This window comes from Gadus chalcogrammus, unplaced genomic scaffold (assembly GCF_026213295.1).
Source record: "Gadus chalcogrammus isolate NIFS_2021 unplaced genomic scaffold, NIFS_Gcha_1.0 GACHA069, whole genome shotgun sequence".
NCBI classification, from domain to species: Eukaryota; Metazoa; Chordata; class Actinopteri; order Gadiformes; family Gadidae; genus Gadus; species Gadus chalcogrammus.
This window is the reverse complement of record NW_026613504.1, coordinates 537,922-558,741: the sequence shown is the minus strand read 5'-3', so window position 1 is coordinate 558,741 and position 20,820 is coordinate 537,922. Positions and strand designations below refer to the sequence as shown.

General features: G+C 44.0%; 2 protein-coding genes and 1 long non-coding RNA gene across 3 annotated transcripts; all 3 read right to left on the bottom strand.

Moving 5' to 3' along the window:
• Positions 1-209: 209 nt before the first annotated feature.
• On the bottom strand, positions 210-3,111 carry ldlrad2 (low density lipoprotein receptor class A domain containing 2). Its single transcript, XM_056585068.1, has 4 exons — positions 2,586-3,111; positions 2,098-2,247; positions 1,755-1,892; positions 210-1,270 (listed from the first exon to the last, which is right to left on the bottom strand). Exons 1-4 carry the CDS (start codon positions 3,109-3,111, stop codon positions 972-974), a joined length of 1,113 nt encoding a protein of 370 aa, XP_056441043.1. The 3' UTR covers positions 210-971.
• Positions 3,112-4,212: 1,101 nt separating this feature from the next.
• LOC130378192 (uncharacterized) lies at positions 4,213-6,989 on the bottom strand. The gene is made up of 4 exons (XR_008894542.1): positions 6,793-6,989; positions 6,453-6,518; positions 6,257-6,340; positions 4,213-4,917 (listed from the first exon to the last, which is right to left on the bottom strand). It is a non-coding gene; the product is annotated as an uncharacterized LOC130378192 (long non-coding RNA).
• A 5,493-nt stretch (positions 6,990-12,482) lies between these two features.
• LOC130378180 (uncharacterized) lies at positions 12,483-14,104 on the bottom strand. The gene is made up of 2 exons (XM_056585067.1): positions 13,258-14,104; positions 12,483-12,868 (listed from the first exon to the last, which is right to left on the bottom strand). Exons 1-2 carry the CDS (start codon positions 14,078-14,080, stop codon positions 12,483-12,485), a joined length of 1,209 nt encoding a protein of 402 aa, XP_056441042.1. The 5' UTR covers positions 14,081-14,104.
• Positions 14,105-20,820: the final 6,716 nt, after the last annotated feature.

Genomic DNA, 20,820 nt, shown 5'->3' with positions numbered 1-20,820 from the left:
TATTTTTGTTTTTGTGTTTCGGGTTTAAAAAACCAACACACAAAACACACTAACACAAATAAAATGCAGTTTATTTATGTATTCCTTTTGCCCTTTTTCCGATTCAAAACTAAATCAGAAAAACCAAAAAACGACTGTTAATTTTTTTTTTCTGATTTTGCTTTAAATTGGAATATTCAAAGAACGAACCATACACGGATTCTGTACTCTTTACTAAAACTAAATCCCATTATTCTAATTGAGGCATCCTTCTACTGCTGGTAGAAGGATGTCGAACAAGAGTAGTCCAGACCACTGTACTATAGCCTATGTTGAAGCCAAGCTACGCAATCAGACTGAACCCTTACAGGAAGGCAGCTTGGCCGGAGGGAGAAGGTACACTTCATACATTTTGAAGAATTGAAAAAATAAAAAACCTGTGTGCAAGTTTTGCACAAATGTTAGTTACATATTTAATTTTACAATCACAAAACATATGAAAACCAAAACATACAAAGGAAAACCATATGAAACCATATATCGAATAAAACAGAGTATTCTTTTTTTTTCTAAAGCTTTAATGGTTTATACAGCATTCGATCAACATTGAGATACTGCTTATTAACAGACAATGTACAACAAAAGATACAGAAAGTACCTTTCTGAGTAATAATAATAAAAAGACTATTCGTTTCAAAGTATAATGTACCCTGCATCACCTCAACTGTCATATCATTATACAAAACCTGTTTTATTTTAGGATCATTTTCAAAGAAATAGTGCACATCCACACTAAATGAAGAAACTAACTCCTGTCTCCTCATCTCCTCCCCTCAAACAGACAATACACCAAATAAACAAAAGCCTAGTTTATTGTTAGACTTCTAAACTTTTTCACGCTTTTTACATTGTGGGCATGGATACATAGATACAGCCAATCACGCGGCTCATACGGCCACAGTAGTGCTGCTAGCGTTCGCCACTCAGGTGGCTCATACGGCTACAGTAGTGCTGCTTACGTTAGCGTCTGGGGCTACGGGCCTCAGCAGTGTTCCGCTGACGGGGTTGTGGGGGGTGACCTTGATGGGCCGGTTCTCTCCATGGTGGCCGCAGCCCCGCAGGCAGAGCTGGCAGGCGGAGCAGGTGGCGTTGCAGCAGGGCAGGTGGCGGCAGACGCTGAAGCGCCAGAGGAACCAGGCCGGGGACCAGCAGCACCAGCACAGCAGCAGGGCGGCGCCCAGCACGCCCAGCGCCACGTACAGAGCCAGCAGGGACACGGGGACCGTGGAGGCTACAGGGGCGGGGGGGGGGGGGGGGGGGGGGGAAGAGACATGAAGGATGGGTCACTTCATCCTGCTCACCTCTCCTGGTTTTACTGAACAGCTCACCCTGATGAGTGTAAAGACAGATGAGTACAGAGCCCGGAAACCACAAGCTGCAAGGGTCGCATCATGTCTTGCTCCCCGTATCGTTCAAGAGACATTCTGCTGATCAGAAACACATGTGGATAAAGCTTCAGAAGGAATTATTTATGAATGTATTTATACAGTGTTGATTTGATACCTTTTTCAAATCACATTAGTGTCCTCCCACCATGAACATCTGACTAGTGCTGGCCAAGTCTGCAATTGCTGAGTTCCCCTCAATCCAGACTGGAGCTGGTCTGCTACCAGACTTGAGATGAATTATTCCAAATCTGATTTGTAAGTCACATCCGATTAGATGTAAACGTGTGAGGGTGAGGTGGGCGTTTGTGGTGGCAGCGGCGCCCTCACCTGTGGCTGACTCCAGGTTGTGCGCACTGTCCGGCGCGCCACAGTTCATACCTGTGGAGGCCGGCGCTGTGGTCAGGACAGACGCTCCAGCGGACGTTGCAATGGTGGGCGGCGATGTGTGAGCTACCAACTGACCCCCTGAAATGTTGGGAAGACATTATCTGGGGTTAGGAAAAGGAAATTCAGAAGATTCGGTTTAAGTTTACGTGGAAGAAAACTTATCTTAAATTATACTCCAATATTTAGTTTGTATTGGAACTAATATGTTGTGTGGTGTTTTGGAGAATGATTCATGTTAGCATAATATCATCACTCCACTGCCCTTTACAGATAGCTGGCTGACCTTTGCATCCAGAAGTCAGGTTCTCTTCCAGGTCGCTTCCATCCCCACAGTTGTCGATTCCTTTGTCATCACACACCAGACTCAGAGGAATACACTTGCCATTGCGACAGGTAAAGTACGGCTCCCCACTGCATTCGGATTGGTTGAACCCTGAAGATTAGAATAAGGACGAGGATGCAAATCTTTCATCTTTCATGCAGCTTTGACAAAGATGCATCTGAGAGCTTTTAGGGGCCATTTCAAGAACACGGACAGTATCTCTATAGAGCCCTATGATGTACAGAGTTGAGTGTGAGAACAATAACAAAATATGCAGACAGGTCTTTCCTTTCTAAAACGTGTGGAATTCCTTTATATTCAAGACTCAGGATTCAAAGGGCTTTATTGGCATGGAAAACATACATTTTGGTGCCAAGGAAGATAAAGTCAAATAAGATAAAAGAAAAGAATATCTCAAAGCTCTTTCTCTCTGAAACACTGAGCCTCACCCAGCCTGAAGGAGGTGAAGTCCCCCACGAAGTCCACGCGGGGCTGGGTCCCCCGGGTCACCAGCCTCAGCGTCAGGTAGTCCCCCGTGGAGAGCACCGGCCGTGGGGGGCTCTTCCCACACAGCGGGGGGCCCACTGGCGGGGAGCTCCTCTCCCTGCCGTCGTAGAACTGGAGGTAGGAGCCAGCGTGGCAGGGGTCCTCGGGCCCCTGGCCAGGCCCGGGGTCCGGGCGGGGGCTGTCTAGGGGGGCAGACCCCCGGGGGGAGGGCGGGGCGGGACTGAGCGGGGCCACCCTCAACAAACTGTACACCAGGAAGAAGCGGAAGTGGAACTGGATCTTGTCCCGGGGGGATGCGGCCTGCATGGTGAGGTGGCAGTCGGTGCCCATGGTCACAAAGTAGTACTTCTTAGAGTCCTTATGCGAGTTCACCACCATGCCGTCCCCCTTGATGGTCTGACCGCAGAAGTCCACCACGTTCACTGTCGAGAAACAAGAGAACAAATATGTGTCTGAATAATCCTTCATCAAAATGCATTGTTTATTTGAAGTTAAGGATGTGGTTGACAAAAGGATGAGCTTTGGTTCTCCTATTTTTGTAAAACATAAAAGACAAATGACATGGGTTCTCCTTCATCTGAATGTACATGGCCTGAACAAAAGACGATGATGATGACTAACTGTGGGAATAACGTTTTTTTCCCTTTGATTTGATGGATGATATTATTACTTGCTACTACTTTACTCTCCTTGAATACAGAATGTAGGAAAGGCGTAATGTGGAGGCTACTCGTTATTTGTATATTTAGTAACTTTACATCATGAGGCTGCTCATCTCACACCGCAAGTTAAAGTGGGTATGAGCAGAGAGCAAATGGGGGAGACAGATCCTTTTCAGGCGGTCCCAGACCCACCCCCCTGACCACACGCCCCCATGGCTGGGATGCAGGCCAAGTAACGCCTGGATTTACTGCCGCCTCAGGGTTTATTAGCTCTGTTGCCATGGAAGACCACTAAGTCGCTCTGCTCTGACCTCCCGGAATGTCCCAAGAAGGCCGTGAGCCCCCATTGTTGCCCCGCTAGTTCATACCATACAGGTTATGTGTGTGTGTGTGTGTGTGTGTGTGTGTGTTTGGGGGGGGGGGGGGAATCCCGCATGGACAGAGTGCCCAGTAAAGCTTCTTCTTCTTCACACTTATAATTCAGCACTTTTAAGATGCTATCATGTAGGGTCCAACTCAGAGCCAATCCTTGGGAGCAGGGTGGTTGAGGGGCGGATGGTATACACTTAGTGAACACTTTCTCAAATCCTTTTCCTAAAGGCGAGCTGCTGCCGGCTTTGTGTTATCCTGCTCTCAATGTATTGTATTGTATTGATTGATGTATTGATACCGGCACTAGATGAAGGCTCCAACTTTACTATGATGAGCTTCACTGACACACAAATTAAGGAATATCGTGTAAGTAGAATGAATAAGCTATACTGAAAATGAAGACAAGAAGAAATACCACTAGTATCCTAGTTCTATCCTATTTTATTTAAAATGTAAACAAAATACTTAGTATAGTCTGTATATAATAAAAATGTTGGCTAATTACACCAATATTAAAAGTTAGCTAAGACCTATATCAAATATTTTGTTTAAATCGAATATTTGGTTGTATAATGATCTGTTATAAGAAGTCCAGAGTAGGCAAGGAGCCAAGAGTATCGCCAGCCGGTTGTAATTAATCACATAATGGAAAGTTTGGACCCAATCTAAGATCTTAAACGCTGAAGAGGAGGGGAGGGAGGAAGGAGAAGAGAAAGGTTATTATTAGAGTAGGCTATTACAGTAACCAGAAACCTGGTAATAAAGTATGTTAACGTGATTGAAGTGAAGTGGAATGCCGGCAATGAAACTAGTTAGACGTGCTGATCTAAAGTCGCATCCTCTTACCCGTCTCGATGGCTCTGGTGTTCACCGCCATTAATCCCATCAGGAGAGTCATCTTCATCGCTTGATGAAACAGGCTGTCGATGGGGAACTCCATAGTGGAAAACGTATTCAGTGGCGCCCAGTAAGCAGTCTGAATTCTCAAACTAATAGTTCACATAAGTTATGTCGGTGTCTCTAAATGATCATCCTAAAGGAGTAAACCTTGTTCTTATACTAAACTACTGAAGACGCATGGAATCTGAACACAGGACATTTAACTGTGCGGACCGAGATGAGTGTATATATATATGAACTCAACCAGCCTTGTGCGTGCCCATCCGAAGTCTCCGCTTTCGCATGCTGCTGTTTCCATGACAATAGCCTGATGATGCGGGGGAGGAGGGGCGAGGGTCTCCTATCAGACGGAATGTCAAGGGTTTTAGTCCCCATGTGACCATCTGGTTTTCTACAGGATCAGAATTTAGATATATTGAATTGGAACGAATGTTCATGAAACCTAAAAAGAGCAAAGAAATATACCAAATATACCAATCAACCAACTGAAGCCCACATCAAACCTTTCATGACGTCAAGATTTTAACACAATAACCTGAATTTGGGTCCCTTTTGCCCCATCTTACGGCCAAATAAAGGGCAAAGGGACTGCTAATGTGGGAGACGAAATTAAAGGGTAGAGAGAGGCATCATTAGTTGTTGTTCTGTAAGACCATACAAGCATTACTTTCATAAAACCTTAGCTTTTTCTGTATGTTTGACTTGAAACATTTTCTCACACAATCTTTTATCTAACGAATATATCTAAACATATTTACTATTATAACAATTAAAAAGTACACTTTGATATTTGAACAAGACAGAAAAAAATTCTCAATTCACTCATATAAAAACTACAAAAATGTACACTTCACGTTCTTGAACTGAACACTAATAACATATAGGATAAGCCTTAGCTTAGTCTATATGCAGCATTGTCAACAGGTTCTTTCCAATCTGTAATGGTTCCGTCCAGTTGTTGGACAGTACCTCTTTCCCTTGATTTCGGAATGTCCAGTGGTTCTACTTTTGGACTGACCACATGTTTTACACTGATAGTGATAGCCCTCTTGGCTGAGTCACCTTTTTGGTGGCTCCCCTCTAGCCACCCGTTCCTGTCTGCCTTTTGCAGCCTCCATTTTGGGTGATGATTAAACCCTGATGATTGATCAATGCTGACAGGTGGTATTGCTGAGAGGGGGTGGTGGTGATATTATCAATATTATACAACAGATTGTTTCCGTCTTTCACATTTCTGTGGAATACTGCACACAGTCACTCTAGCCATATCCGGCTATATATATGTTGGACATTCAATACTGTTTTTTGGACAGTATAATCTGCACACATACACATAATGACATATACTGTGATTTAATTGTATTCAAATGTTATTTTGCTCTTATTTTTTATATACAGTAGTACTTTATTTCACCTGTTGATTTTTCATACTTTCATAACTATAATTAGTCCAATCCACCTGATTGAATTGAAGAGGCGTATGATCATGATATACAGTACAACCCCCCTTCACAATTTGATTACTGATAGGAGTCCGCCTGTCTAAATTTGTTATTAAAGAGTTATCAATGCTATGAGGACATACAGAACATGACTGTCTGCGTCATATTGCTTAACTGTAACATGTTATAATAAAACATGATACATATGAATAACTTGTGTATAAACTATAGGTTTACCTCTTAGCTGCTTGTTGACCAGGTGAGAGTCGATTTGTTTCCTTGAAGCTCTCCATGGCCCTGGAGGGGTCCTCTGCTCTCATTCTAAAGTGTATTTGGAGGGAAAATTGACCATGTAATTTATCCTGGAATACAGTCACACCCTTTCAGCTATCTCTGCTGTTGACAAAGCGGTTATTGTGCGGTTGAGGTTTACCAGGTTCTCCACCAAGCAATCAACTGCCTCCCATCCAGGAACACCTCGTGAATCACTTCTGTTGTCCTGAAAAATGAGGAGCAACCAGTCACACATGCTGTTGTTAGTCAAATGATCTGAGGTGATGCGTCCAACAGAAGAGCTGCCCTCAGTAAGTACACTTCTGCCTCAACAGAGAGAAACAGTTCAGAGAAAATAGATAGTCAACTCATTGGTCAATAAGCATGCAACACAAAAATCCACATTGAGACTATTAACAATGAAACGGCTCGTATGTACACAGCATCTGAAAATCATTAACTCTTCCTGTCCAATGGAAATCATGCAATGGACAGATTACCTCAGATAATGATTCGGAAGAGGCACCATGGAGAAAAGCTTCTTATTGACTTGTCACTAATCCACACAACACTGCAGGATTTGATCCTTATCGGGTAATATGTCACGCCGCGTCCTGCTACGCGGTCCAATACCTCCATCTAGTGGCTACTTGACGCCAGTGGTCCTTCTCCTGACACACCAGTCTACAATCACCAATCACCATATTCCCTACTTCAGCCGGGGATCTCCTACCAGCCGGCGCCAGTTCGTCGTTACGTCTAACCAGTTAGTATCAGTTCCCCAGGACTGGTGCATATTTCCGGAATCCACCAGTGCCAAGCCAAGAGGCCCTTCCTGCCCGAAACTTGGCCCGGTCAGACCCCGAGGGCAGGCCCCCCCTTCCTGCCCTCGGGGTCTGACCGGGCCAAGTTTCGGTGCGGAGGTCCCAGTTAGGCCCTAGAATAAGGTATTCAAATTTCAGGGCGGTAGGACCTTCCTATCTCAAAAACTGTTTTTCCACCACATTCTGAACCATTAGGTCTTGCAGGCTACACTTCTGAGGGGCTTTGTCCAAATGACACTCCATTTGGGAAAACTTTTTTTCTCTAAGGGCTAGAACTCCAAATCTCGGATATGTCGTTCACGGGGCCCCGGGAAATCTGTGTAAACATTTTAGCATCCCTAGCTATCTCGAAAGGGTCGGCAAAGGGGCGTGACCTCCAACAGTACAGTAAATGTACATAAGACAGAGGTTAGTTTCTAGTCCCCATTTTTTGTGGGAAGGAGGTGTACATTTGTGGCTAAAGGTGTGTAGACACAGCTGGCCTGTGGCCACGTTTTTGAAGTCTGGGGTCAAAAGGAGCCGGCACCACGCCGCTTATGAGATAACAAAAAGTTAATGTGTGTTTCTCTCATAACTTTTTGTCATTATTAGAGAGAGGCCTGATTCTCAGATATGCATGTTGGATGGCTAGGGTGTAGGTCTGGGAAGAACTTCAGGCCAAAATCTTGCAAGCGAGCCGCTGGGTGAGTTGCAACGAGATGGAGCACTTGCTGAGTCATTTCCTGTAGTGCTGGAGCCACAGGTTGAAGCGTATGCGTCCCTTGAGACCCCCTTTGATATATAAGAGACCCTATACAGCTGACTTAAATGTTGTCGACTCAGTCACCTATTGCATCACTTCCTTTAGGGCTTCGGCCTCCTAATTGATCATTGTAGTAGGCTATAATTGAATGCCCTCTTTCATATATATATATGATACCTCCACCACTGGGACGTGGCAACAATTCTCCAAATCCATATGGGGAGGGGGGGGATGCTTGTGGACAGTAGGGGTTTACCCTAGACATAAATAGGAAGTAAAATCAGGAGAAGGAATGACCTCTAACAAATATTTATTTAATAAATTGTTTCAAATAACCCTCCCTCGTTAAATCAATGACCTTGGTGTTTTGCTTTCAAAAATTAGTTATAGAAGAAGTCTAAACTGCAGAAAATAAACACATCCAAGCTGCCTTTTAAGGATACCTTGGAATATCTGTCTATTTTTCAACCATTTTTCACCACCTAGTTTACGACAAAAACAACCCAATTGACGGCAGCTCCTTTGCCGCGTGGTTTTTATGGTACGAACACACCAGACGCGTATCTCGTGTAATTTTTACGCTCGTAACGCAGCTAAAATGTTGCTTGACCATTTTGTGTCAAAAATGGGCATACGCTCCTAACGCGCCTACGCTCCTACGCGCCTAGATGAGTCCATGTCCATGCAAGTGAACGGAGCGTTCCCTCTTCGTCATAACTATCAAACCAAACATCCTTCACATTCACCGAGCGAACATTACGAAAGTAAAATGCACATTTCTCGCTAAAAATGTTTCCATAAACGCATTTAATGGCGTAACTATGTTACTATTTCCACCCAGAATAAAGAAAGTTGTCGGCCGTGGCTGCGCTGGAGTCCGAGGTAGGAAACCCAAACGCCGCCGTGTTTGGGTGATAGAGTTTAGATCGGGTTAGATTAAATAATCTCGGATATAAATAACAATAATCGGGTTCAATAACTTCACATGGTGTGTCTGGTGTGTTTCCAGCATTCGTAGTGTTGATCAGCAGATATATAGTCCGCCAAGACGTTGAGGTTGCTTAGTAACCAGAGACTCTGTCCATGCAAGTGAACGGAGCGTTCCCTCTTCGTCATAACTATCAAACCAAACATCCTTCACATTCACCGAGCGAACATTATGAAAGTAAAATGCACATTTCTCGCTAGAAATGTTTCCATAAAAGCATTTAATTGCGTAACTATGTTACTATTTCCACACAGAATAAAGAAAGATGTCGGCCGTATGCTTCTGTCCAAGCTCACTACTCTCTGCCAGTGACGTCGGGTCAAGCTCAACGCTGATTGGGCAACGCGGCTAATCGTCATGCGTATGAGCGTAAAAAGTTAAATTTTTTTAACTCCTCGCGTACGCGCGTATATATACGCGCGTAAATATACGCGCCTCATACGCGGGTAAAATGTTGCTTTAGCGCATGTAACGTGTGTACGCGTCTCATACGCGCGTAAACCAATGGTTCCCTATGGAAAAATTGACGATTTTATGCGCGAGGTACACGTTTGGTGTGGCCGCACCTTTAGAGCCACGAGTATTAGAGGGGGCGGTCGATAGCAACCACCATAGCAACCATGACGGTCAAGTGACTGGATTCAGCCCCGTTGAAAAAAATAGAATACCTCCCTACACACTCAGTAGTAGATTAATGATATTTAAATTATTATGACCATGAAGTCTTTATTTGCATGGGTTTACATTTCGTTGTGTAGCATGGAAAAATCGGAGAAACACTCCCATTCAGAATGCATTGGTTTACACTTCGTTCTTTGGAGCACAGTTATTTTTATTTATTTATTTATTTTCCGTTTTTGAGGAGTTGAGGATTTTTCTGCAATAATCCAAAATCCAATGGAAAACCCGTTGGCTTTTTGTCAAGGGAACCGAGGGCGACGCTCACTTCCGGGTTTGCCAACATACGTCATCCCTCTCCACCACTCTATACTGTAAAAACACATGTTCAAGTTGAATGATAATGCATGAATTTATTCTTTATTCTGCCATAGTAACACGGTAAATAAATTGCAAAAATAGGCTGAGAACGAATTCGTATTTACGATATTGTAGCGACCCTGGGACAGTTAAATAGTTTGTGTTATGTGTTGCATTGTATTTCGTTGTCCGTTATGCCAGTTGTTCTATGTGCATGTATTGTAATGTTCTTCTTGTCAATCAGTGTGGGGGCGAATCATTAGGTCAGCTGGGGGAGGGCCTTGGAAGAACACGAGGGTGGGGGCCTGCACGTGAGTGAGACCGTGTTGGGGGTTGCCGGGGCAGTGTTGCCAGGTGTACAATAATTATCGTATTTGTACGATAATTTGGCCCTCTGTACGATGTACGATCAATAATCCCAAAAAAGGCCAAAAATACGATAATTTGACCATTCAGTGAATGTGTGGTTGTAATCGGTTGTAATCAGCCTGTCGCAACTGTCTGTCAGATTTTTTTTTGTGAACCCTGAAGGCATCTCTTTCCATGTGACAAATTTCAAGCCAATCGTGCTTTTCTAAATGTGAGCTTAGTAGTATATACTATATCCCCTATGGGTCAATTCCTATCTGCACTCACTTCCGGTTGGGGAGGGGGTGGGGGTGGAGGGGGCATCCCTATTCACAGGTGCCACTTCCTGTTTATGTTTTATGACGGGTCATAAACATAGTTTAAAAAGGGGGCAACGGCTGCTGTAGGGTCCCCGCATTCATCAAGTTGTCTGCAGTGTTCTTTTCATTCAACATGGACTGCTCATCAGAAGAAACCCGTAGATCAGATAGTGCTATTTGGTTGTATAGGGGCCCTCGTACCCCGTCACCATTGTCTTCTCCCGCCATGGACGACTCTGCGTCGAGCAATGAGGACATTGAAAACCAGATGCCTGATGGTATGTCCGACTTTAGTACGCCTGTGTCTAACTATGTCAATAGTTGTGGAGATGCGGTACTGCTTAAAGGCCTCTACATACCTCCGGATACGGACAGTTTCGTCCGGTCCCGGAGGTGTTTCGTCCGGAAATGGGTCCGTCGCCTCTGAGCTTACGAATCCAGAGTGCTCCGGGAGAACCGGAGCAATACCACCGGAAATCGAGGCGGCAGTATATGGTTAAAAGTCAGACCAATCGCGAATATAAACCAAACAAAGAAGAGAGAACGGGACATTTAAAAAAATGGCTAAAAATTTAGAGGAGAGGATCTGCGAGTTGGTGAGGGGGTATCCCCACCTGTTTGATTGTACCGTGCCAGGGCATCGCGACAAACAAAAATGTATTAACAGCTGGGAGGAAATAGCGCATGCCGTTGAACTGCCCGTGAAAAATGTTAAAATAAAATGGAATCTTGCAAGGGACAGATTTGTCCGAGCACATAATAAGGACCTGTCAAAGAAGAGTGGGGATGCTGCTGGGGGCCCAGAACATCCCATCTTCAAACAATTGGCGTGGCTGAAGGTGCACATCAGACACCGAAACACCTCGTCCAACTTTGATGTAAGTAGGCCTATCTTTTATGTCTGCTTTGTAAAATTATTAATATTGTTGAGTTGTTTGCTGTCGTTTCTACCTATTTACCGAGTCTATTGAAACACTTTTAATCAAACATACTTTAGAAATAAACTGTACAAGACTGAAAGCCAATCTTCTTTCACTAGTAATCTACATCTGTCCTCTGTCAAATACAGTTGGATCCACAATCCTTGCCATCTCACCAATGAAAATATTTTATAAACAAATAATGTTGTGTTGGAGTTTAGAGTTAATGATATATTTTTTACTTCTAATAGACTCAAGATCAAGCTGAGGAGGAGGAGGAGGAAGCGGAGGAGGTGGCGGCGGCGGCGGAGGTGGCCAGTTCACAGCCTGGATCGTCTTCAGCACCACCACCACCACCATCACCTCCACCACCAACTGATGTGGGAAGCCTCCCCCCTTCTCAGAGCTCTCACCCTGGAGCCACGAAGAGGAGGAGGAGAACTACAGAGGTGCCGGATCCTGTTGATGCAGCACTGCTGGAAACACTGCAGGAGTGGCGGTGTGAAGAACGGGAGAGTAAAAATGTGTTCAACAGTTTCACGGGCTACCTGAACACCGTTCTTCAGGACCTTCCAGCCTCAGATGGCAAAAAGCTGATGAAGGAGATCCAGCAGCTAATGCTGAATTATTTATAGGGGTGTACATTATTATTAGTTCTGTTCCAATAAACTTTTTTTTCATTCTATTATTCGACGGTTATTTAAAATGTTAAGTGCCTTTGACACTGTTGCACATTTAATTTTTATTTATTATTTGTTATGTTCCCAAATGTTCCATCTATATTGAAGACCCCTGAATTGTATTGTTTTTGTACTGTTATTTCAGTTAAGTGCCTTTGATACCGTTGCACTTTAGTGCTAAAAATAAATAAATTAGCACACTAATAACATTTGTTTGTTATTTATGTACGGTTATGCCCAGAGATTGTATATACAATGTATGGTTTAAAGAACAAATTTTATTCAAACAAAAAACAGACTGTCCCTGACAGTAACATATACATTAAATCAAACATCTTCATGCAGCGTGCCACGTCTGACCTGCCTGTCCTGCCAGTCAATCCTGCCTGGCTATGTCTGAAAGTACTCTTTGAAGAGTTCCCTGACAGCCATGCCATCCTGGGTGGCTCTTGCGGCTGTGATGCGTCGGGTGCGAATAAGGTTGGTGTCTCCCTGGACCACCTGTCGCCATTTTCCAGGTGCACCATCCCTGTCGACCATTCCTGGGGGTATGTAGCGGTTTTGTTCAGGCAGGGATTGGTCTCCTTTTGATAAAAAGTTGTGGAGAGCCACACAAGCCTTCGTGACATCCTCAGCTGTGTCAATGGAACACTCCATAGCCCTTCCCAGTATTCGCCACCTGGCAGCAAGGATGCCAAAGGCATTTTCAATGACCCGCCTTGCCCTTGAGTGCCGGTAATTGTACACCTTCTGGTCCTGAGACAGTTGTTGAGATCCTATTAACAGAACATTCTTATTAGAAAACCTTGGTCCTTCTTGAACCAATAATACAAATGCAGCAAGAGCTAAAGAGCATGCTATAGAGCCATATTAAGTCAGGCAATAAATGTATGCTTGCAAGTTCAAGGAGTTCTGTGAAATGAAATAGTCTAGGTGGGCTAAAGTTGTGGTTCTTATAATCAGAAGAGATGTTGCAACAATGGACAGAAGGTATTGCTGTGAGAGCCCTGAGGCTGTAGTTTAATAAAATAACTGATTCATTAGTTTTAATGTGTGTGGCAGTTTGGGTATACATTACACTAGTTAGCATGGAAACACATTTTATTGTTGTAGTGGTCTATATAAATTGATATATTTCATTTGATAGGCTATTCCATTCACTTACCTGGGTATGGGCGCATGATGTTGACCTTCTGGGGGAAGGCCTCATCCGCAACAAAAACAGGCGGTGTCAGCACATCTGTCCCAGGCCGAGGCGCGTGTGGCGGCAGAGGGAGTTGTCCCTGAATGAGCTGCGCTCCAAACTCCGTCCGAACAAAGACCCCAGCATCACTTTCCCTTCCGAAGGCTCCGATGTCGATGAAGGTGAAGCGGTAATTGGCATCACAGACAGCCATCAAAATAAAGCTAAAATAACCTTTATAGTTGAAAAAGGTACTGCCACTGTTGGCTGGCACATTGACGCGGACGTGCTTGCCATCAATTGCTCCAATACAATTGGGGTAATCCCACTTCGTCCAGAAGTCATCGCTGATAGCCCCCCATTGCGCGACTTGCGGAAACTGAACCTCTTCCTTCAGCCCAGCCCACAGAGCCTGACATACCTCCTTATAGATATTGCTGACCGTTACATTGCCCAATTTGTAGCTGGCTGCCAGGGCTTGCTGGCTGATCCCTGCTGCCAGAAAACGGAGTGTGACCGCCAGACGCTCAGCATCGCTCACGGGCACTCTGTGGGACGCAGCATGGTGTGTCCTCGGGGCTACCAGGCCGAGCAATCTATCAAAAGTAACGGCAGACATCCTAAAGTATTGGAAGTGCCTTTCGTCGTCTAGCTCTCTCATCGGCAAATCTAAAGAAACAAACTCGCCGTTAATGTGACGGTTCTCATTGAGCGGTCTCACATGCCACCGCCGCTTACACTTTTTGCGCCTTTGTCTGCGATTTCTGATGAGACAAAGTAACATCAACTCCTGTACAGATGGCATGTTTGAGACTGATAGATTTTGAGATTGTCGATGCCGGTATTTATTGACTGGACATCCTCTAGAGGGCAGTGACTGTCGTTTCACAAATTAACGTCATCGACAATCGCAAACATGACATCTGTAGAGATGATTTTGCTTTGTGTCATCCGAAAAAAAAGTGCAAAAAGTGTGCGGTGGCATGTGACACCCCTCACCAACCCGCAGATTATCTCCTCAAAATGTTGTAAAATGACCAGTTACAACTCATTGCCAAAGCAGGGGAACAATAACAATAAACAATAAAATAAAAATGTCAGGTATATAGTATAATATAAGTACAAAACGTCAAATACAATATATATATAAATATATAGATGGGTGGATGGATGGATAGATGGATAGATAGATAGATTATACTACTCTATCTATGTTCGCGATTGGTCTGAGTCTGACTTTTGACCATATACTGCCGCCTCGATTTCCGGTGGTATTGCTCCGGTTCTCCCGGAGCACTCTGGATTCGTAAGCTCAGAGGCGACGGACCCATTTCCGGACGAAACACCTCCGGGACCGGACGAAACTGTCCGTATCCGGAGGTATGTAGAGGCCTTAATGCTCCACTCAAAAGAACGAGGCCTGTTTTAGGCTTGAGAGACCGGAGTGCCGGGGATTCATTCACCCACGTTGGCGAATACGGCTTGGAGTATGTAATATCATGGGTCGATGGCTGTGTTATTTTGAATGTTAAAGATTGTGCTACAGAGTGGCGGTTGAACGTTCACGAATGGAATTTTTTCTTGGAGAAATTTTCCCCAATGCTAGACGGTGTCCGAGGTACATGGCATGCGGGAACCCATGTATTCCAATGGACCTTTCAGTATGAATCGAGGATTCATCGCATGGATGCAAACTATCATACGAAGAGACCACAGGAGTTCATTTTTTTCAGACGCTGTGTTGATACAGACGAGCTACCACAGTGCTATGATATGCATTGCATCGGTAGCTCTCCTCTACGCACCAGTGTTTTAGAAGCTGCTGATTATTTTGATAATGTCTTTTTCATGCAGTGGGCTGATTTGTCTGCACTACGTGGAATTTTTGCAGAGATTTATTCTATGGCTAAGACGAATGAAGAACCATGGAGCACAACTGATGATGAATGCTGAATGTGCCTGTTTGAGTCGTCTGGGTTTGATGAGGGGGTACATGGTGTGTTTGAGTATGTTTAGGGTTATGCTAGCATTAGAAAATGTCAGCAATGTATAAGAAGGTGGGGGTACATGCTAGTAGTATTAAGGGTGTTTTATTTTCCTTTTTAAATGTGTTTTTTGATAGGCTATACCTTATATTAATATGTGTGTGTGTTTTTTTTTTTTTTTTTTCATATTCTAATGGTATATTTTTGATACGCTATGCAGCACAGGTCAATGATGAACATGTGCAAAGTGGGGGTGTGGCTATGGAGACTGCTGATTTAAAGGCTGTACAACCCGGACCCCACTGGCTTCAAGAGTATGCCGTCTATCTGACCGGATTGAATCTGACCTTCCTACACATCGGAGAGGACAGTGAGCTGGAGGTGGACACTGCTATGAGAGATGACGGATGGCCTGTATCAATACAGATCCGTTTAAACCCTGCATCGCTGGCTGTTCTGCGATTTACCACGGGGCTCTGTGTGGTAGCCATCATCAGCCATCAGAAGCAAGCGGCCTGCTGGGGATGCCAGTGTGATTGCCCAAGTCAATGACGCCATTCATGCCTGCAGGGAGCGACACATCATCACTACGAATCCCACTACCATGACATTTGTGTTATCCTGGACAGACACCCCTTCCTGTTACTTTTAGAAACTGTTTTAAAGAAGACTACAGGGTTGACTGTGTCCCCCGGAAAAATCTATGGTGTGGTCGAATCTTATCTATGTGATTTAATATGCAATACCTATGATACCGAAAAACTGGATTTAATGACCACCGAAGGTGTGTCCGATGAACATCTGCTTCTGATACATGAAGCCATACAAATGTGGCATCCTACATTGTCATTAGGCAAACCAAAGCCTGTTGTCAGGTGGCGGTTATAATGGGGGTGTTGTTTTCTTATGCGTATGATGCGGATAGCAAGTATGTATCAGATAGACTATCCGTTTTGATGTATGCTGCCATAGAAAATGATACGTATGTCCAACATAATGCTTATATCAAATGCACGTATAAGGGTTGGAATGATCTGGTCATGAAATTCTTGTATGATAAACCTACTGATCAAATGTTAGCTGAAATATTTACCCATTTCCCCGATGATGACTGTTTTACCGTCGGACATGTCATGTGTATATGTGCTTTTGTATCGGATGTCTTGAAGTTGAATAATGCCTCAAACGCCGAGGGTATTAGAACTGCTAGAATGATGGCTTGTAAAATGGTGCAGAAAAATAAAACTGCCTGTAAACTTTATCTGAGAATTGTTTTGAGCGGACAGACATTTTAAATAAAAGGATGGATAACTCTGATCAGTGTTTCAGTATTCGTTTTTTTGTCACAGGCATACGACATGGATAAACGGCTGCATAAGACTTATTATGATCCCTCCGGACCAGGGGGTTACGGCGGCATCAATAAACTAAGAACGGCCCTCGAGCATAGTGAGGGTGCAGTACCTCCACTAAAATATATCAAGAAATGGCTGCTGAAGCAGGATCCCTACACCCTGCATGTACCTGCACCGATACATTTCCGCAGAAATAGAGTATTGGTTAGTGGGATAGATAGACAGTTCCAAGCTGATTTAGTGGATATGGCAGAGTATGCATCCGAAAATGATGGTGTGCATTTTCTGTTGACGTGCATCGATGTATTCTCAAAACATGCATGGGTTCGTTCGTTACCATCCAAGAGGGGTATCGACGTCGCTAAAGCTTTTGATGATATTCTTGGTGAAGGGCGTACCCCCGATAAACTGCAGACTGACGCTGGCAAAGAATTTTATAACAAGATCTTTCAACGTTTGATGGAGCGGTACAATGTCAAACATTTCTCTACATCTAACGAGACCAAGGCCAGTATAGTGGAACGCTTCAACAGGACTCTGAAAACCCGCATGTGGAGATATTTAACAGCTGCCAACTCCAAACGATATGTGGATAAACTACAGGATATGGTCCATGCTTATAACCATTCATATCATAGATCGATAAAAATGACCCCGGTCAGTGTTGATAAAGATAATGAGAAAACAGCGTTTAATACGCTATACAAAACCACTCAAGAGCCGATGGTGGTGTTTAGATACGATGTTGGTGACACGGTTAGAATTTCAAAAGTCAGAGCTACATTTCGAAAGGAGCAGACATTTACAGATGAATATTTTGTAACATCGCAGCGCATAGCAAGGTGTCCTCCAGTCTATAAGCTGCAAGACTATGCAGGTGCCCCTGTCCATGGAACATTTTATGAGCAAGAGCTACAAAAAGTTATAGTGTCTAAAAACAAGGTGTATAAAATAGAAAAGATTATAGATAGAAAAAGGGAGGGGTCTAAGAATCTGCTCTATGTCAAATGGCTGGGTTGGCCGGAGGCATTCAATTCATGGATAGCTGAAAAGACACTAGTCAATGCGTAAAGAGACATACAAGAGACATACAATCCATTATAACCAGAGTGTACGATGGATAAGGAGGTGTCTGGGGGTTTCTATGTGACTCTAGCGAGTAATGCATCGGCAGGGATCTACCCACAAAATAAGATATGGAATTTTAGAACTAAATTAGCAAAATCTATACACACCAAGCAGCCCTATGAAGTAGGCCTAATTGAAGCTCAGTACCCATGCAGCTGGCATAGTTTTCCTACCGAGGATGCTACGATGACCGTTCACGATGGTAAAACGGGTTATAGGACATCATGTCTATTAGTTGGTGGGCTTTATGAGAGTATCGGATCGTTATTACTACAAATCAACAAGACTTGTGCCAAACATGATCCTGGCGGTAGAGTTATACTAAATCATGAAGGTATTAGAAACCGCGTTTATGTAGAAGGAGATGATCACATATCTATCGTCTTTAGAGGAAAACTGGCTGCTATGCTGGGTTTCGATGCAGGGGTCAAGCTACCAGCCCATAAATCGTATGCAGCATACGCCCCCCATCCCACCGATATTCACGGCGTGTGTTACAACATGTTCATATATAGCGACATTGTCGACCATCAGCTGGTCGGAGATAGTTATGTCCCCCTGCTAAGGAGTATTAATATAACCGACACCAGCAGGAGACACTGCATTCACATGTTCGACAAGCCGCATTACGTACACGTAGCCCGAGACCCTCTTGGAGATATTGAAATCGATCTAAAGTCTGACCAGAATACAAATATAAAATTCACATATGGTAAAGTGATACTCAAGCTGCATTTTAGACCTGTAAAACAGTAGAATTCATAGTACCATCTATAGGGATGAGGGGGTATAGACCGCCTTACGATGAGAACAAATATGTTCAGTATTATTTAAACCAAGCAGGGAGTGGGCTACCTGGCTATGAGGGTAGCAGCACACAATATGGAGCTGGCATCGGAGGGATGTTCCGTAGCCTCTTTAGAATGGCTATTCCGTTATTTAGGCGAGGGGTTAGCATAGCAAAGCCTCATCTGAAGACTGCTGCTAAACATATTATAGGCGACGTTATGACCAACATAGCCCATGCTGCATCTACGCCCAAACAGCAGGGGGCAGGCATGAGGGTATATGCCCGAAGGGCAACAAAGTATCCTCCTATAGGTTGTGGGCGTACCCGTGCACCGGCACGACGTCGTAAACAGAATAAAAGATTGGCATCTATCAAAAAGAGATCCAAACCTAAAAGGAGCAGGAAGGTGGCAACCCGTCGTTTTAGAAGGGCAGCTAACGATATATTCATCTAGTATAGCAGGAGGGTTGAATAACAATGGCGTTGCTACATAACATGTCAGACGAATGCATTAAGAGCGAACTGGATCTCTTCTCCCTGACGATGACGCAGACTTCGATAGAAAAAAGTACATATATTGAAATAACCCCGCTATCGGCGCTAACAGATGGTGGACCCAGAGTTCTTTGTATCGGCCAGTAGCGAAGACTATATAGATCTAAACAACACGTATTTACACCTGAGGATCAAGATTACTAATCCTGATGGAACAGACTTGGCTCCGGCGGCACCCGTGGGACTGATTAACTATCCAGGATGCACGTTATTCTCCCAAGTAGATATTACTCTGGGTGATAGGCTTATCACCCAGTCGTCAAACACCTATCCGTACAGAGGCATAATAGAATGCCTGCTAAACTATGGAAACTGAACATTAGACACCCAATTTGGCTGTGGTCTATTCCAGAAAGACACACACGAACATATGGACGAGATTCTTCCTGGAGGCCTCAATCTAGGCTTAACGACAAGGAGTGAATATACGGGGCGAAGTCGTATAGTGGAGCTGATATCCCCTATACACGTCGATATGTTTTTTCAGGAGAAACTGTTGATTAACGGAGTTGATCTCCGCATGAGATTCTTTAGAGCAAAAAATGATTTCTGTCTCATGTCCGATGGTGCTGTGGAATACCGTGTCTCTATAGTGTCTGCAAATGTTTTCATTAAAAAGGTATCGGTAGCACCAGGCGTCAAGCTGGCACATGCCCGTGCGTTAAACCAAGCCAACGTTAAATACCCTGTTGATAGGGTATGTCTAAAGAATGTATCCATCGCTGCGGGCAGCCGTATATGCACACAGGATAATCTATTTCTAGGCCAAATACCCAAGATGGTTATTATAGGTTTTGTGAATAACGAAGCATTCACAGGGAGCTATGCCAGGAATCCTTTCAGATTCCAGCATTTCGGCATTGAGTTCTTATCCCTATATTGCGACGGTCAAGCATATCCCTCTAAACCCTTTCAGCCTGACTTTATAAATGGCCTCTATACACGAGAATATTTCCAGCTCATTCAGGCTACAGGTCGACAGCTCAAAGATAGAGAAATAGCCATTAATCATAAGGAATTCGGGGACGGGTATGCATTATTTTGTTTCAACCTTGAGGCAGATGAGGGCTGTGGACAACATGTATCGCTAGTCAGAACAGGGAATGTGAGGCTAGAGGCACGATTCAGAGCAGCATTGGCTACAACGGTCAATTTGATATGTTATGCAGTTCATGATTCTGTTATAGAAATATCAAATAGACGGCAGGTGCTGTTGGACTATTACTGAAAAAGGTGGTGCGATATGAATACTATAGAGCTAACAGCCGTGTGTCAGAAAATGGCACACAAGGCATATTTTCTTGGTGCGTTACCGTGTAATCACCTACCCCGGGAAATTCATCAGAGGCCGGCAATGATGGTGGTCAACACCGAACCTTCACATATGTCCGGTGCACATTGGCTAGCTATCTATATTACGGATGAGAGACAGGGTTACTTTTTCGACTCCTTCGGCAACCCTCCCTCATACTCTGAGTTTCCTGAGACCATACAGCGTTTTCTCGATCAGCACTGTATAGATGTTGATCATTCTACACAACAGGTCCAGGATCCGTCAAGTACAGCATGTGGGCATCATTGTGTTTTTTTCTTGTTTAATATGCAAAAAGGGGTATCCTATCAAAAGTTTTTGAAAATGTATGGGGATAATTTACCCCGTAATGATGAAAAGGTTTATGACTTTGTTAACCGTGTACAACCTAATGTCTGTAATGAACATGATATGATGTGT